This window comes from Parasteatoda tepidariorum, chromosome 10, assembly GCF_982258835.1.
Source record: "Parasteatoda tepidariorum strain Cologne lab strain chromosome 10, Ptep-v5.0, whole genome shotgun sequence".
In the NCBI taxonomy this organism is placed as follows: Eukaryota; Metazoa; Arthropoda; class Arachnida; order Araneae; family Theridiidae; genus Parasteatoda; species Parasteatoda tepidariorum.
The window spans coordinates 50,385,879-50,403,286 of NC_141764.1; the positions used below are offsets into that span (position 1 = coordinate 50,385,879).

The window sequence follows — 17,408 nt, forward strand, 5'->3', positions numbered from 1 at the left end:
TTTACTTAAAAAACTATTGGACAGAATTCGCTCAAATTTTGTATTTTGCCTTTTAAAACTAATTGTTTTGAAATAATGTAAAAAAAAAAACAATTACAATTCAAAACGTTTTCATTTTCAATTAAATAAAATGATAAAAACAGTAAATATTTATCAATTTCTTTCAAGGGAATTATTTATGGATAAAGGAATTTTATAACTGCATGCAAAAAGTTTTCTATCCGCTTACAAAAGTTTTCAAGATTAGACAAAATACGCAAAAAATAAAAGTGATATAGAAGAATCCAAACTTTAGACCGCTGTCTTGACCTAACTATTGTGACCATATTTCACAAATAGCAGCTAGCCTAGATATTTTGAAAATCAGGAAAAAAATTTCGTCGAAAAAAAGTCATATTTATTCAGAGAAAGAACATTTTTATGTACGTAATATCGTTTTCACTAATTAATTAACATATTTAAAGTTGAGACTTAGAACCTTAAAGATTGAGTTTTAGTACGTGAAAATTCGTTATTGAGGATGGTCATTTGCCCCCATTTATTTTTGCGATTGTACATTTTAATTCATTGTTGGTCACGCTCTGCGACTTCTTCTTACGACTCAACAACAATAATACATTCCCGCACGATACTATAACAATTTAGATAATAGGACAAATCAATCAGTTTTAATCACCAAATCTCCGCACTCCACTCATCAGCTGCTCAATCTTAGTGTGATGGTTTCGGATTCTGAAACCACAGGAGATTTTTCATGGAGTACAATCTGAACCACTAAGACGTAATCAGAAACATGCAATCAGTTCAGGGAATCGAAATCCTATTTAAGTCGTGAACGGCAAAGACACTATCCACCACACCTTCTGGATTAGTCTGATCATATTAAGTCTGCGTGAATTCTGTTCGCATATCTCAAAATACTCAGAAAATTGATCTTAAAATGACAATATCTTAAAAGTTTTAATTAGATTCAAGAAAAAAAAAACGAAATATTTTTACTGAAAGACCACGCATATTTCATGTATCAAAATGTATATTCATTTAAAATATTTTGTTAAAAAACCTTGATTTTAATTCCATTTTCTTAATTTTGTAGTTCAATTTAACGGTGAGCCAGAAGTATTCCACGAGGTCATTTATGGTGATGGGTAAGTAAAAATAAATATGTTATGATAACATATTTATCTATGATAACGCATTAATGTTACGATAATTTAAAAATCTAGCAGTTGTTTAATCAAATTAGTTAAAATTTACATTTGTCAATAAAAATAATTTTTTTAAAATAAAATAATTTTATGATTTTGTCTCAATTTATCCTTATTTATTAATTTTGCTTATGCTATATTTGTTTAAATTTGCAAAAATACAGTAAATAGTGTAGAACTGCTTTAGAAACAGAAATTTTACTTAATAACATTTTAAGAATAAATCTCAATATAATACTCTACTGTGTAAAATGCTTTTAAACTGGGTTTGGAAAAGAACAGTTATTAATAAGATTGAAAAGAGCAGACGAGCTTTAAAATGTTTTAACCAGCTTACAACCCGCTCTTAATATGCGTTTTCAGAGTCTTTGTCAAAAATTTATATTAAAATGGTACATAAGTCCAGGAATTCAAATTAATGCTTAAGTTAAATAAAGAGCAAAACAAAAACGCAATAGAAATTTGTTGAGTTACTAGTGAAGAAGGCAGGATACATTACAACTAATTTGATTGCTTTGATGAAATTTTCCAAAAATCCTCCTTTAATATCTTTTTGTTTCTAATGGTAGTCAAATAAGTTTTGATGTTTTAAGGCATGTCTGAACTAGTAGACATTCTTTAGATTTTAAAATATATTTTCACGACCGTCTCTTTGAAAACTCTGCAACCAACACAGACACCTTATATATCCTCCACTTCTTGCATACATAAGGAGTTTCTATTTCAAATATCCCTCAATTGATGAACTTTCACCACAGGAACACTCAACTCTTTGAATCAAATGCAGATGGTAGCAATACAGTTATGCTAATCACACTCCAACTCACTGTATGAGAAATACTATAATACTATCCAGCTCTGCGAATTTGCACTACAATATTATTTGCATCACAATTTATTAAGCTACATTCCACTATTAGATGCAACTTCTAAAATCAAAACTCAAAAGTACACTGTAAAAAATTACGGTAGATGTATTGACACTTTGGATGATCATCCGTAAAATTCATTTTGTCTCATTAGATTTTAGATTTTTGTTCCTTAACATGTTTCAGTAAAAATGAATTTTATGGTAAAAGGTACCAGTATCCTGAGTGCCGGTACTCTTTGCGTAATTTGATCTGGAATTTTTTACAGTGTATTGATGTTTTCCAGAAATGTTACTGGCTTTTACTGATTGATTGATTGATTAGCATGATTAGTACCCGGAAATGTACAGATTTTTGGAAGAAATATTTCTGAATTATTTTCCTTTTTATAAATGTTCCTGGTAGGAATTATGCACATTAGCTACCCATTATTTTTCAGGGACAATCTTGAAGCACTTTCAAAGGTAATTCAAATGCAATATCGAAAAAATATTATTTAAATTTATTTTTTATAAAAATTTTTTTAATAGCGTTTGAATGGTTGAATATTGCCACAACGACTCTTCCAACGGATTTTGTATGATTTTGCTTGGATTATTTCAAAAGCTTTTTTTTTAACTCTCATATTAATTTAATTTAAATTTGAGCTTAATATTTCTCTAAGGGTTTAAACAAAACTATATTTTCATTTTATTTATTAGGATTTCTTTTTTTATGTTTTTTTTATTTTATGTAAAAGCAATATCTGTAACTATTGTGCACCGTAAATATGATGTTATTGACTTAGATAATTTCCCTTTTCTTTAGAAACGATGACGTTCAATCGTTGAGAAAAAGATTAGAGGAACTGATGGAAATAGTCAAGGAACATCGTGATTATGATAAACGTCCACCGAAAGAAACACTTCTTGAGGTGTGATATGATTATTATTTTTTGTGTGATAACAAATCCTTAATCTTCCCAAGTTTCTTTTAATCCTATAAGATATATTTAACTGTTTAACATCTTAAAAGTTACATTTAATTATTTGGTAACAATAAACAATCAATACTTTTACCGAACTTCAACTTTCTTGTGAAGCATATTTAATTGATAGCCTTCATAAAATATCATTAAACATTTTGGCCACAATAACACATACTTATTCTTAATAGAATTCTTTTTATCTTATAAGACATAATTAACTGCTTATCCTCCTTAACACTAGAAAGACGGAAAATTAGTATATGATGTGATTGCGTAAATGACTGGATTATGATTGCGTAAATAAATTTGCCTAAAATTAATTTTTAACATTTTTTATATTATTTACAGTTATATAACAAGTTATATTAACAATAAAAAAAATTATATGTTGTATAAAAAGTCACAAAATTCTAAGAAATTGTGTCATTATATACATCATTGTTTTTCTAATTAAAATTGAAAGCAGTCAAAATGACTTCCTTAGGCAATCTAGTGTTAAAATATCATTAAGTTAACAAATCCTTAAACTTCTTTAATTGCTATTAAATTTATGTACGTTTAACTTCCTTCAAATGTCATTGAAAGTACTGACAGCAATGCCAACTCCTAACTCTTACAAAATTGTTTTTAGTGTTATAAAGCTCATCTAACTGTTTAACCTTCTTAAAATCACATTAAAGATAAACATTACTGATTGATTACAGATTGACTTGATTTTATTGAGTTCATACTGAGTCATATGGATGTATACAGCCAAATATTTATTACACTTACAATTTTCTGTTAAAATTTCATACAAATAAATCCATACACCCTTAAAGATGTGCACCGAGTTCTAACTTACTTTAAGAAATATGAAATTTTGACACCGATCTCATCTCTTCTCTATTGTGTGTAAATTTTTTAAATTTTTAAAAAAAATGTATTTAGTTTAAGAAATACGGTGAAGCACGATAAAGCTGAAATTTAATTTGAACCCTCAAGGGTCTAAATGCTCTCTTAGCTAAACTGTTGGGAGCATATTTTCCAGATTGCAACTATTCATGATATTTTAGGGGAAAGATTGTGAATTTGTCAAAATAAAATAGTGTTCTTTTTAATTGAAAATGCGTGTTTGTGTCCGATATCGTAACTTAAAATATCTTCTCAAATTAATTAGCATATTACAGGTTAATGCCTTGAACCATTACATTTGAATCTCAGTAGGTGAAAATATTTACTGGAAATATTCACACTAGATTAAAAGTTATTCAAGTTAGCTTTTTTGACTGCAGACTGAACATATAGTTGTTACATAAATTTTTATTATATTCATTTGAATTCTAGCTAATGGACTGTAATACATCAATTTTAAAGATGCTTTGATTGAATTTTTGTTACTTTTCCCAACCAGTTACTTATTTAATTGTTAGATAATTGTTTTATTGTTAATTAAGTACGTTTAAGGGGGCAAAGAGAGTAAGAAAAATGATAATTTTTTTTATTAGAAAAATTTTGGTGTGATCTTATTTTTCCACATTACGCAAATTTTTTAATTCATAGTCATAATCGTGATAATGCAGGCAGTAGTAGCCCAGTGGTTAGGGAATCCGACTAAAGTCCGGAGGGTTGAGGTTTGATCCTCCACTCCTCACTGAGTACATGCGATATACGTGCACGTGAAATCTGTGGAATTGAAATGCCTGTGATTGGTTGCTAAGCAATACCATGGGTACAGAGATCTAGAGAAAATTTCCTTCCCCCCAGATCTTCGTCTAAATTGAAGAAGTGGCCTCATGAATGAGTAGTGCTGCCTTCTATCCTTGGGGTTCTGAGTCCAGACGTACTTTCACTCTTGCGGTGCTCTCTTGTTAGACGAAAGGCACACATTCTTGATTTAATTCGTGAGACCAACGGCTGGCTAGATCGGCTTCTCCAAATGTCAATAACAACAGCATCGTGATAACGTCGAAAAAATAATTTTGTTTTTCTACTTACCTCTGTTATACTTTAGCTATCACTGTTAAATGATATCATCATATAATTTTTTCTTCTAAAGATGAAAAAGATCTTTGAGGATATGGAGAAGAATGACATTGAGTTAACATCTGTGGAACAAATGGTTAAATGGGCATTGAACTATTATATTGAGTTACCTGACAGCCCTCGTGGTCTTGTGGCTCACGAGTAAGTATATTTATAATATTTAAGGTGTTATTTAATGGTAGGTTGGTAGATATTTTATTTACATCGCAAAAGATATGCACAATGGGCAATTGGCAATGGTCTGGGAAACATTCCCCAGAATGATCCGAAGGCATGCCATCACAATTTTGATCCTCTGCAGAGGAGATGGTTCTTCCGCTTTGGTAGCCCGACAACCTACGCGCGAAGTCGAGTTTAACGAGGACCGATGACGCGCACCCTCAGTCCCTACGCAGGCTGATTAACACACACCCGCTTACTGACCATAGCCAGTGATGTTTGACTTCGGTGTTCTCCTGGGAACCGCGTCTTTACGATCAGTCCACTGCTGGACGTTATTTAATGACAAAATTTATTATACAGTTTTAAAATCTTTGTCGAAAGTGATGTAAATAAATAAATAAAAAGCAATTTAAAAAAACGCTACAAATTAATTTATTCATTAAGTGCTGAAGATTGGTTATTTTAGCTTAAAATTTCTAAATATTTTTTGTTTATTCAGGGTGAGGCCATGTGAATATTTTAATCATAATTAATGCTTTGGCAAATATTTAAATTGTTAAATATTTGTACTGAAATTTATTTTTTATTTAATATTTATTCTAGATAGTGACAAAATTATTATTTTGTCTCAATGGGGTTAATTCATAGATATTAGAAATATTATTTTTGGAGACTTGAAAAAATAGCGAGTTTTTCTCATGCCGAAGGGAAATTTTTTTGTTATTTCGCATAAGTAGCAAATTTGAACACAATTTTATGCAAACGGAAATGTGAAAATGTTTAAAATGAGGTACTTTTAATTAAGCATGGTTCATGCCACAATTAAAAATTTTAAAAGGAGATATGGCATTTGATACGCATTGAATATAATCCCAATTTGGTAGTAAAAAGAGCTGGAAATTTTTGTGACGATTTATCGAGAAGTTAAACCTTGTTAAATTAGCTACTTTTATTATGGTTTTTAAGTTTACAAGAATTGTATACATTTTAAAATTTAATCTGTCAATACTGATGGTTATTACAAATATATTTTAGAGATCCAAAGACTGAACTAAGTAGGATTCTTAAAAAGCATTTCGAGGAAATTTTGGAAAAAGTGAAAGACATGATTGAAGACGGTAAAACTTACAAGGAAGATCTTGGTGAAAAGGTGAATTTATTATTTTATGATTATTTTAAATCTATATGTGTTCTTTTTTGCTGCGTAAACTGTGGCCAGCAACGTAAATTTCTGACATGTGTCTTTGAAAGAAAAAGTTTAGCTTCGATTGGAATTTTCGGTAGATTTCTGATTTAGTTTACGACTTCGCATTGTTTCTGTTTTAGAGTACATCCTTGATTATTTTAACTAAAAATTTTTACACATTAATACAACATGTTTTGTGTTTTTAGCTTAAAGAAATCGCCCAGAAACTGAAAGACATGAAAGTTGACATCAGTGATCACGCTAAGGAACTTTTGAAGAAATTGAAAGATAAAGCAAAAGACTATTGGAAAAAAATCATAGATAAAATAACACCAGGAAGTGAACCGTTTTCTGCAGAGTAAGTAAAAATTAATATTAGTTTGAAGCGCAACGAATTATTGATTGCTTAAAATTGTCAATTAATTTATTTTTTAACTAATTAATCAGACCCTTATCAATTTTATACCGGATATCAATTTTAATCCATGTTAACTTAACTAATAATCATCAAAATCACAGGAGTTTATTTGATGATGAAGACGTTATTGCTTTCTAAAAGGGATATATTGTAACTAAAGGATATGTTTTGATTGAAGGAGATATCTTGAAGTGTATATTCCGGCTGAAGGTGATATTTTGAAGCTGTAAGAAACATTGTGACCTGAATGTGATCTCTTAAAGCTATAAAGCTTATTCCAAATGAGAATATCTTGAAGCTATAAAAACATTTCGACTGAAGGGGTTAATAAGTTGTGGATGGTTGATTTAATCAACATAACAGATTTTCTAGCAGATTTTGTGAAATTGTTTGGATCACTTTCACATATTTTCATTCTCTCGTGTTGGTTTATCCTCATAAAATATTTTTTCACTATTCCAGAGACATTTCACAGTCGAAAAAATCTTTCAACAAAAGGTTTATCTTTGATTTAAGAGAAATAGAATCTGACAAAATTTTAGCTAAAAAATGAACTGATCTAAAACTTTTCAAAGGGTTTAAGTGAAATTTCATAATTGATTTACTTATTTTTATTTCTTTTTATGTCTACATATGGTAAAAAAATTTCTGTAATTACGGTACCCTATGAAGAATGTTTTTTAATTAACTTGCACAATTTCTTTTTTATTTAGTGATGCTGAATCTTTAAGAAAAAGATTAGATGAACTGATGGAAAAACTTAAAGAAATTCAAGCCAAGAATGAGAATCCACCAAAGGAAATACTCCTTGAAGTAATACAATGATAATATATTTTTTTGTGATAACAAACTGGTAACCTTTCCCAGTTTCTTTTATTTTTTTGAAGTTTATTTTACCGTTTAAACAGCTTAAAATGTCAAGAAACATTTTGTTTATGCAACCATTTAAACCTTCTAAAATTTTCCTATCAGTACAGAGAAGTTTGATTTCATTGAATTCTAACTGGCCACAATGATGTAGACAGTCAAATATATATATATATTTTTAAAATTTTCTGTTACTAAAAAAAATTATTCTAATTAAATTTTTTTTTAACGATTATAGTAGAGGCCGGGACAGCCTAGTTGGTAGGGCACTGGGCCTATGTTCAATAGTTCGTGGGTTCGATCCCCGCCTGCTGAAGACTTCCCGTTCAGTAAGCGGAGACTGATGCACGTTAAATCTGTCGAGTAGCAAAGTCCTCCATGTTCCCATAACAAATCAAAACCTCTGGGGATATTCATCCAGGAGTTTCGTTGTCATCTGGATTGGTTCAAAATTGCAAGTATATGGAACTGAACATTAGCAGTTGTAAACCCAAAATTGGGTCGGCTGTTCAACGACGGACATAAAAAAAACATATATAGTAAACATTTCAATGGCTAACTAAATAATAGGCTTCCCTGTTCAATAAATCATGCTTCTTATTTCAACTAATAAACATTGCAGCATAATATGTCCAGTTCTCTTACTTAATAATTAAATATTGCGGCATAATACATAATTGTTTAAAATTTATTTTTCAAATGTAAATGCTGCTATTATTAGTATATTATATTCGGCACAACTATCTTATTTTTATCCATCAAATATTACTTATGATTTTATTGTGCAATAGATTTTGACATTTAAAAAAAAAAAGTTAATAGTCTTTTGAAATCGACGAAATCACAAATAGGTTTTTTGACATATTATACTTAGACGTATGATCCAAATCTAACAGCTTTTATTATTTCTATAATATGTTCGAGACAACTATATTGTTTCTTACAATGAATAATAATTATAAAACACTAGTGCTATAACCTTTCACTTTTTTTTTTGTTCTTGGAAAATTAAGCGTCCCTTTACGAGGACGTGAGTCACAAGTGGATTACCTGAAATAATGTGAGATGTTTGGCAATAAATTACGCCCTACCTCCAATGTCACTCAAAATTAACTGGTCTTAAGCATTATTAAATTTTTATTTCTGAGGGACTAAATATTGAGTTTGTATAATTTTTAGATTTTTTTTAAATGATCCTATTGAACTTTATGAAAATATCCGCGAAGAAAATTTTTATACGAGTAAAATTGCAATTTTTACAAAAATTCGTTGTATAAAAGTTCATCTCAATTGCATGGAAGTTCAATTTCGTTGCATGACATATTTAAACTCGTTTCCAGCCGCTCATTTTTATGTCACAAAATCGATAATAACAAAATTATACAAAAATGAAGACAAATATATAGTTAATATCTGTTGCAACATTTTTCTTAAAATCTACACATTAAATCTACTGTTTATCTCGAAAACGTCAAATGATTTGAAAAGTCAATTTCTATAAATATAGAATGAAGATATAATGGTGTGTTTTACCGTGTTCTTTCTCAGAAAACTAGAAAATTTATTTTCAATAAATCTCAAAGTTAAGCAAAAGATGGCGCAGCTAAGTGAAAAAAATTAACTAATGCTTTAACATAGCCACAACATTGTAGCACGGTCTGAGAAAAACATTGATAGACGCGTGAGCAAATATTTCTTTTCGAATGGTCGAATATGCAGCAGAAAAAACATTGCTTATAGTTTTTTGAATCAAATCTTCTGTGGACAAACTCTGCAACGTATTTTGAAACTTGATCTTTCAAATCATCGAAATATCAAGTTTCAAATTTTGTTTTTCAATTAGAACTATTTTAGTATGCTGCAGAAAACATTGCTTATTGTTCTTTTTTTGTTTTTTGATTCTGCAGATCTTCTGGGGACGAATTTTTTTATACTAGTTTTGAAACATGTTTCAAATCATTGAAATATCAAGCTTCAAAATTTGGTAATATTTCAATTAGAATGAACTAATATGCAGCAGAAACCATTGATTTATAGTTTTTTGAATCAGCACACCTTTTTGAGGGCTAATTTTATAACTAATTTTGTAGCTTGATATTTCACTGAATTGGACAGTTTCTTTTACTCTGTTATAAATTAGTTTCAATGGCGGAGAGCAGAAAAAATGTGCGATTTTGTCTTTCCACATTTTCTTTTTATTGATATTGCAAATTGTCGGTCATTTTTGGAACACAAAAATATTAAGCACTTAAACTAAATTTTTAGTAACTTATCGCTAATTAAAATGGTTTTTAAGAAACCAACTAAATATTATCACTATCACGAGCTTGAAACAATATTTTTAGATTTACCCTGCTGCTTAGAAGTTATAGTTATTGCACATATTTTTTAGCTAAATATTCAAATTCTAGCTTATGTATTAAATTATAAATTTAACTCAAATATCATTGTTTAATTTATAATTACTTTTGCCAATTAGTTATACAATTACCAAAACTGGCATTCTAATGCGATTGTTTGCTTTTCATTAAACTCAAACAAAAAAGGTATTCTGCACTAAAAATTTTTTCACTATAGACAATGATAGTAGTAAAAATGTAGAAAAAATTTATTCGTTTCTACCCTAACCTATACTATAAAGTTAGTTATTATTGCTAAATGATATCAAAAAATTGTTTTTTTTCCCTCTAAGCTGAAAAAGATCTTTGAGGATATGGAGAACAAAAATATTGAGTTGACAATTCTCGAACAAATAATCAAATCTACAGTGGAATTTTATTTGAAATTAGAAAATTCTCACGATCTTGTGGCTCACGAGTAAGTATATTTAAATTATGCAATTTGGCTGTCCCAGCTGAAATGTGTTCTAGCGCAAAATCTTAAGAATTTAAACTAATTATTAGCATTTATAAAGCTAATTCCACTTTAAGAAATAAAGAAATTTAGTCAATAATAAGTTATTGAAATAAATTACATGCCATAGAAAAACCTGCAGAGAAAAGTCAATAATCACATTAAAAAAAAACAACAACAATTAATGTTAAAAATTTACAAATTTGTTAAAAACATAGTTATAAATTTCAGAGCTTTGATCTCATTCGCGATCGCAAGGTTCGAAGACGCCCTCTGAGGAGATGACCGGTTTCTCCCCTTCCCTCTCCTCAGTTGTACTACATAATGTATTGTCAAAAATATTTTCTATAATTTCCACGACGCTTTCTTCAAGAACTATCTTTAAAGCAGTCTTGAGTTCCATATAGTTTAAAAGCTTAGAAGTTTTTTAATCTATTTGAAAATCAAAACAAAAACTAACGTATTTCCTTCTCCTATGACTGTCCGCATGCTAATGCGGACAGTCATAGCAATGCATGGGGATAGCACTTCGCAATGCATGGGGATAGCATGCGAAGTGTTGCCATAGATAGAGAGTTCAGCTCTGCGCCACCTGTAGCCCATTTCGAAAGCCAATAGGTATCACTGTAAAGCTGCCAAATGATCTATCTACTGGGAAGTTAAATTTAGATAGACTGCATGCAACAGAAAAACTTACATAAACTAAATATTATACTACTAAAAAACAACTTTTTATGAAGGAACACTTTGTTTGTCGATATGAACAATTCTCTTGTAACCTTTCAATTCTTTCCAACTCTTAGCTCAGTTTTTTTACGCGACTGAAACCGGTATGAGCTTGTTTACGCTCGTTTATCAACCAATTAAATGAGACGATGTATAATAATAAATTCGATGATTGGATAAATTAGACGATATATTATATAAATATAGAATATTTATTATATCAAGTATTATATTAGTATATTATAATAATTCGACCAAATTAATTGACACACTGTTGTTTTTTTATAATTACATGTTTTGCACAAGTTTAAATGCAATACTTTTATATTTAAACATACATGGAATGAGCTTTTATTCAGGAGATTTTTTATATTTTTCCTATTTGTATTTATTTTTGACATATTGTGTTACAGTGTTAACCAATTGATACACGAACGTAAACTAATGCAAACCGGTTGCAGCAGCGTAAAAGCAATAAAGCTGTAGAGTATCACCTGATAAATAAGATTTCACATAGATTCTTATAGTGCGTCTAATAATCAGGGACTGTATATATATATATATATATATATATATATATATATATATATATATATATATATATATATATATATATATATATATATATATATATATATATATATATACCGTTCTAATTAGTAGTCAATTTTTTACGGATACAAAAAAAATCAAAATTTTTTAAAATTTAGAATAGTTTCTTTAAAATCTAAATTTGAAATAATAAATAATTACTTTGGCTGGTATAAAATTTAAAAGGCGGCATATAAAACAATTGTTATAAATGAAAATGTTTATTAAAGGTCAATGTAAAAAGATAACTGTCAATTGATGAAAAATGTTATGAAAGGTCGTTTTGCGATAACATAACCATGAATAATAAAAACCATATTATTGTTTTCAGCTTTTAGTTTTGAATAATACACAAAATAACAAAAACATAACTGTTGGCGCCTCTATCGGCATGTTGAGGGGGTCGATATGCGGACTGTATTTACGAATGATTATTAAGTACAAAAGATAACTATTTAACAATTTATTAACGAAACGATGAATGACGCCATTTGAAGACGTCCGACGATATCAAAAACAAAAACAACAAGAGCTCTTCTTTTCGCCAAATGAAAAGATAAACGAAGCCAAAGCCGATAGAGGCGCCAACATAAAGTGGTCTACTGTTTAATACACCTTCAATTTGGTTTATAACCGTTAAAAATTCCTCTAATGTTAATTTAGAGTTTCCAATAGTTCTTTTCAAATGGTGCTTAAGATTTAACTCCCGCCTCCCAAATGCCACCAAAATTTGGCGATCTGGGAGGAATAAATTTCCAAACAACGAATTCATGGGATAAATAAGAAGCAAGATTTTCTGAATTTTTAACAAGATCATGCAATTTTCTCAATTCAGAATGAGCACCAGCATAATTTGTGGCATTATCGGAAAATATAATAGAAGGCAGACCTCTTCTCGCGAAAAACCTTTTAAGGGTGGCAATTAATGCTTCTGCTGTCAAATCACTTACTATTTCCAAATGAATGGCACGGGTAATTAAACATACAAAAATTACAACATAGATTTTGTTTAAGATTCCCTTTAGCAAGTAAAAGGCATGCACATAACTCCAAACGAGGTACGGATATTGTTTTTAGAGGTGCAATTCTAGATTTACTGGCTAGGATTTTAAAGGCAGAGTTAGAACTGTCAGGATGAAGATATATCACAGCTCCGTACGCCAAAGTGGATGCATCAGCAAATCCAACGAGAGCAATTTTCTTAACTTTAGAGGTTAGAACATATCTGTCGATTCGAATGTTCTCTAAGGCTTTCAGGTTACTGACAAAACGATTCCATTCTCGAGCAATGTGCTCCGGCAAATTGTCATCCCAATTAAGGTTTTGAGTCCAAAGTTTTTGAAGCATTATCTTAGCTCTACTGATGACGGGTCCAAGAAAGCCAATTGGATCAGACAACCTAGCAATGACTGACAATACATCTCGTTTGGTATAGGTTGATTGCTGGGACACGCATACTTTGAAAGTGAACTTGTCTTGTCCCGGTTGCCAAATTATACCTAGTGTTTTAGTAGATTCTTCAGTCTCGAAAGAGAATTCTTCGTTAAAGTTGCTGTCATTGATCAAGTCCCTGGAATTCGAGTTCCATTTGTGCAAGGTCATGCCACAACTATCAAACATTTTTACTAATTGAGTCTTGAACTCTAAAGCCGATTCAAGATCTGTTGATCCAGTAACTACATCGTCCATGTATAAATCAGAAAGAACAACTTCTGAAGCAAGAGGGTAATTCAACTGTTCATCCATTGCTAACTGCTTCAATGTTCTAATGGCCAGAAATGGAGCGTTTTTTGTTCCATACGTAATTGTTTTCATTCTGAATACTGTAGGCACTTCGTCTTCTTGAGTTTTCCACAAAATTCTCAATAAATCTCTTTGAGACGGATCGATTAATATTTGACGAAACATCTTCCTAATATCAGCTGTTAAGGCAATCTTGTGTTTTCTAAATCGAACAATCAAATCAAAAACGTTTTCTCTCACTTCTCCGGTTAGCAATATGTCATTTAAGCTTTGTCCTGTCGATGTAGGCGTAGAGGCATTAAATACGACTCTTAGTTTTGTAGAAGTTTTGTCGGGGCGAAAAATGCCATGATGTGGCATATAATATGATAAAGAAGGTAAAACATCATCTACAACCTTTTCCATATGATTTAAATTTTCGTATTCATTTATGAATTCACAATAAAGTTTCTTCATTTCAGGATTGGTGTTCAATCTTCTCACGGTCTGATTCAAGTGTTTCTGAGCTAAATAACGAGATTCTCCTATAGTTTCCAGCGCTTCCTCACGAATAGGCATTTTGACCATGTAACGACCGCTTTCTACTCTTTTATGATTCTTTTGAAAGTGACTTTCGCAAAATGCTTCTTCATCACTCAAAATTCGGGAATTATCTATTTCTTCAATTTCCCAAAATTTCTTAATGCTATTTTCAATGTTTCCTGCACGATAAACTAAATTACAATAATGTTTGGGGTTTTTGGATTCATATGAACCACCAGCAATAAAACCAAAAACAGAATCTTGAAATGTTAAGTTTTCTGAAGTGCGATATTTATTTTCTTTAATGATTTCAAAAAAATGTTCAGCGCCTAAGATCATATCAATTTTTCCAGCCTTAGCGAAAGAGGGATCAGCTAATATTAAATGATTGGGAAGAACAATGTTCTGTAAATTCAAAGTGTTAGATGGAATTAAATCCGTAATTTTATTGACTATTAAAAATTCAGTGCGAAGCGAAAACGATGAATTTTTATTAGAAACAAGAGCATTCAATTTATATTTAACATTTGTTTCATTTCCTCCTAACCCACTTATTGGAATATTTATTCTTTCTTTTTTCAATTCGATTTTGTTTGCGAAATCCGAAGTCATAATATTTACCATACTTCCACTATCCAACAATAATCGTCCTTGAACGAAACAGTTACTCACAGGATTCCAAATCCAAGCTAGAGCCGTTGCGAGAATTATGTTTTTATTTCTACAAGTGTTTGTAGTAGCGAACACATGAGATATTAAATCAGTGATTCTCAACCACTGTGCCGCGGCACTTTTGTGTGCCGCCGAATTCTTAAAATGTGCCGCCAAATATTAGAAATGATACAATAAAAATTATAATGATTTTTTTTATTATGAGTAAAGTTTAAATTAAAGAAAAGTGTATATATATATATATATATATATATATATATATATATATATATATATATATATATATATATATATATATATGGGTCATTCTTACGAAAACTGTCATTTTTCAGTTCATAAAATCCCAAAAAAGTAAAGTGAATAAAAAGCTCTGAAACTTTTTATATTAATAGAAATATGTAATGGCATTATAAAGAAAGTATATATCCTATAAATTATACTTAATATTTAAATTAATTAATTTTTTAAATAATTAATTTATAATTAATTTATAATAATTAATAATTAATTAATTAATTTAATAAATAAATAAATTTAATAAATTAACTTATTAATTTTTTAATTTATTTTTCAAATTAATTAATAAGTGAATTAAGTATTTTCACTATTTAAAAAGTGAGGGAATGACACTAATAGTGAGGGAATGATATTTTATTTTAATACATGTTTTTATCTCAGTTACATCTACCTAAAGTTTGAAAATGATAACATACTAAGTATATCTAATATTTATTATAATTTAGTCTTATATATTTAATAGTTTTTACAGGTTTGGGAAATAAAATTGGCTGGCACGATTGAACAAAAAAAAATAAAAAATTGATAATATACTCATCTTGAATCATTCCCTCACTTCAGCGTCATTCCCTCACTTTATACACTAGTGAGGGAATGACGAATTCAATGAAATTTAAAAATAACAGTTAGGCCGAATTAATTTCTGAAGTCAATCACATACAATTATATTCATATAAGAAAGCAGCATATAATTATCCACTTTCTCGATGAAGTTGTATTTTATTTTACTCTAAAAATGACATGAGGGAATGACAAATGTAAAAAATTTTACCTGGTTTGATTCATTCAAATTTATTCCACAGCAAAGCTTCTTTAAGTTGAAGATGGAAACATACTGCAATTTTGTTCTTTGATGCCAGTTGTTAACTTCTAAAGTTTTCATTAAAATATTTTTATTCTAAGAAGATTGCAGGTGATAAGAACATTGTTGTGAGGGAATGACGCGAAACACTGGGGACGAAGTTTAAAATAGTGCTGTGTTAATATTTTTATCAGAAATTAAATATAAAATTGATTTTCTGAATTCTATATTTCAGTATTCTGAAATAAAAAACACGAATTTGCAAAAAAAAATTTTTTATTTCAGAAACAATTTTTTTCTTTTTTTAAATCAGCAGTGGGGACAAGTGAGGGAATGACATATTGGTATATTTTAATTACCTAAAATAAGTAAAAAATAAAAATTGTTAATTTTATTTTTATTCTTTTGTTAGCTTGCATTCCGAAGGACACTTTCCCTGAATTTTTTTTTTCGTAAGCTGTAAAACAAACATAAAATATACTGGGGACATGAGAATGACTGTTTTTGTGAGAATGACCCATATATATATATATATATAATATATATATACTTTTTATAATTTTTCCACGCTTTAACCACGTGAACATCTTTGTCGGTGACTGTATTGTCTCTGACAATCTTAAAATAAGATGGAAGTGTTTAAATTGTATATGACACACAATTTTAAAAAATGTTGTAAGAGCTAATCATTGAAGTAAGCTATGCAATTAATAAACAAATTAACAAAGGATAACTAAAAAAAACAAATTAACAAAGGATAACTAACAAGTATTAAGCTAGCAATTAATAATTAGCAAAAAAACTAGTTAACAAGAAATCACAAAAAATAGCAGTTAATAATTATAGAAAATAAGCTAACAATTCATAACTAGCAAAAAAATAAAGAGCTGTTACTAACTAATAAAAAATTGGTTGAGAGAAATAATTAATCCCTTAATAAACGTGCTTTTGTAGTAGATATTATTTTATTTCACATTCAAAATTATTATCACGAACTATTAAACACAGTATAAAATAGGTAATTAAGCAACTTTTAATCTAATTTTTTTCATTGTGTTCCGTCAAATTTCGAAATCGTTAAAAGTGTGCCGCAACAAAAAAAAGGTTGAGAATCACTGTATTAAATTATCATTCGAAACATTATTTATGTTCTGAGAAGTTGGATTACAGACTGGCGCCTGCGATTCTTGCTCTATTAGAGATTCCGAATGAATCTCCGTTTGGCGAAAATTATTTTCCTTGCGATGCAATAAGGAATTATGCTTAGCTTGACAGAATTTGCATGTAAATTTCGATGGACAGGAATTCAGTTTATGTGATGCATTTAAACAATTAATGCACAGATTATTTTTCTTAACAACATCAAATCTGAGAACTGGTGACATTTTTAAAAAAGAGGGACAGTTGTAAATTAAATGGTCCTTTGAACACAAATGGCATTTATTGCAATTCGATTTCACAACAAAGTTGCGTGCTTTGTTTTGATATTGAATATTCTTA

The 17,408-nt window shown here is 29.5% G+C and overlaps 1 protein-coding gene across 4 annotated transcripts in view; it reads left to right on the top strand.

Annotated features, from left to right (window-relative positions):
* The window catches only part of LOC147802770 (uncharacterized), a 43,462-nt gene that overhangs the window by 4,238 nt on the left and 21,816 nt on the right, over positions 1 to 17,408 (top strand). For all 4 annotated transcript variants that reach the window (XM_087153214.1, XM_087153215.1, XM_087153216.1 and 1 more), the window contains exons 3-9: positions 1,097 to 1,148; positions 2,885 to 2,990; positions 5,083 to 5,210; positions 6,267 to 6,381; positions 6,624 to 6,775; positions 7,549 to 7,648; positions 10,395 to 10,519. In XM_087153214.1, coding sequence (XP_087009340.1) covers positions 1,097 to 1,148; positions 2,885 to 2,990; positions 5,083 to 5,210; positions 6,267 to 6,381; positions 6,624 to 6,775; positions 7,549 to 7,648; positions 10,395 to 10,519 — 778 coding nt within the window. The remainder of the gene's footprint in view (positions 1 to 1,096; positions 1,149 to 2,884; positions 2,991 to 5,082; positions 5,211 to 6,266; positions 6,382 to 6,623; positions 6,776 to 7,548; positions 7,649 to 10,394; positions 10,520 to 17,408) is intronic.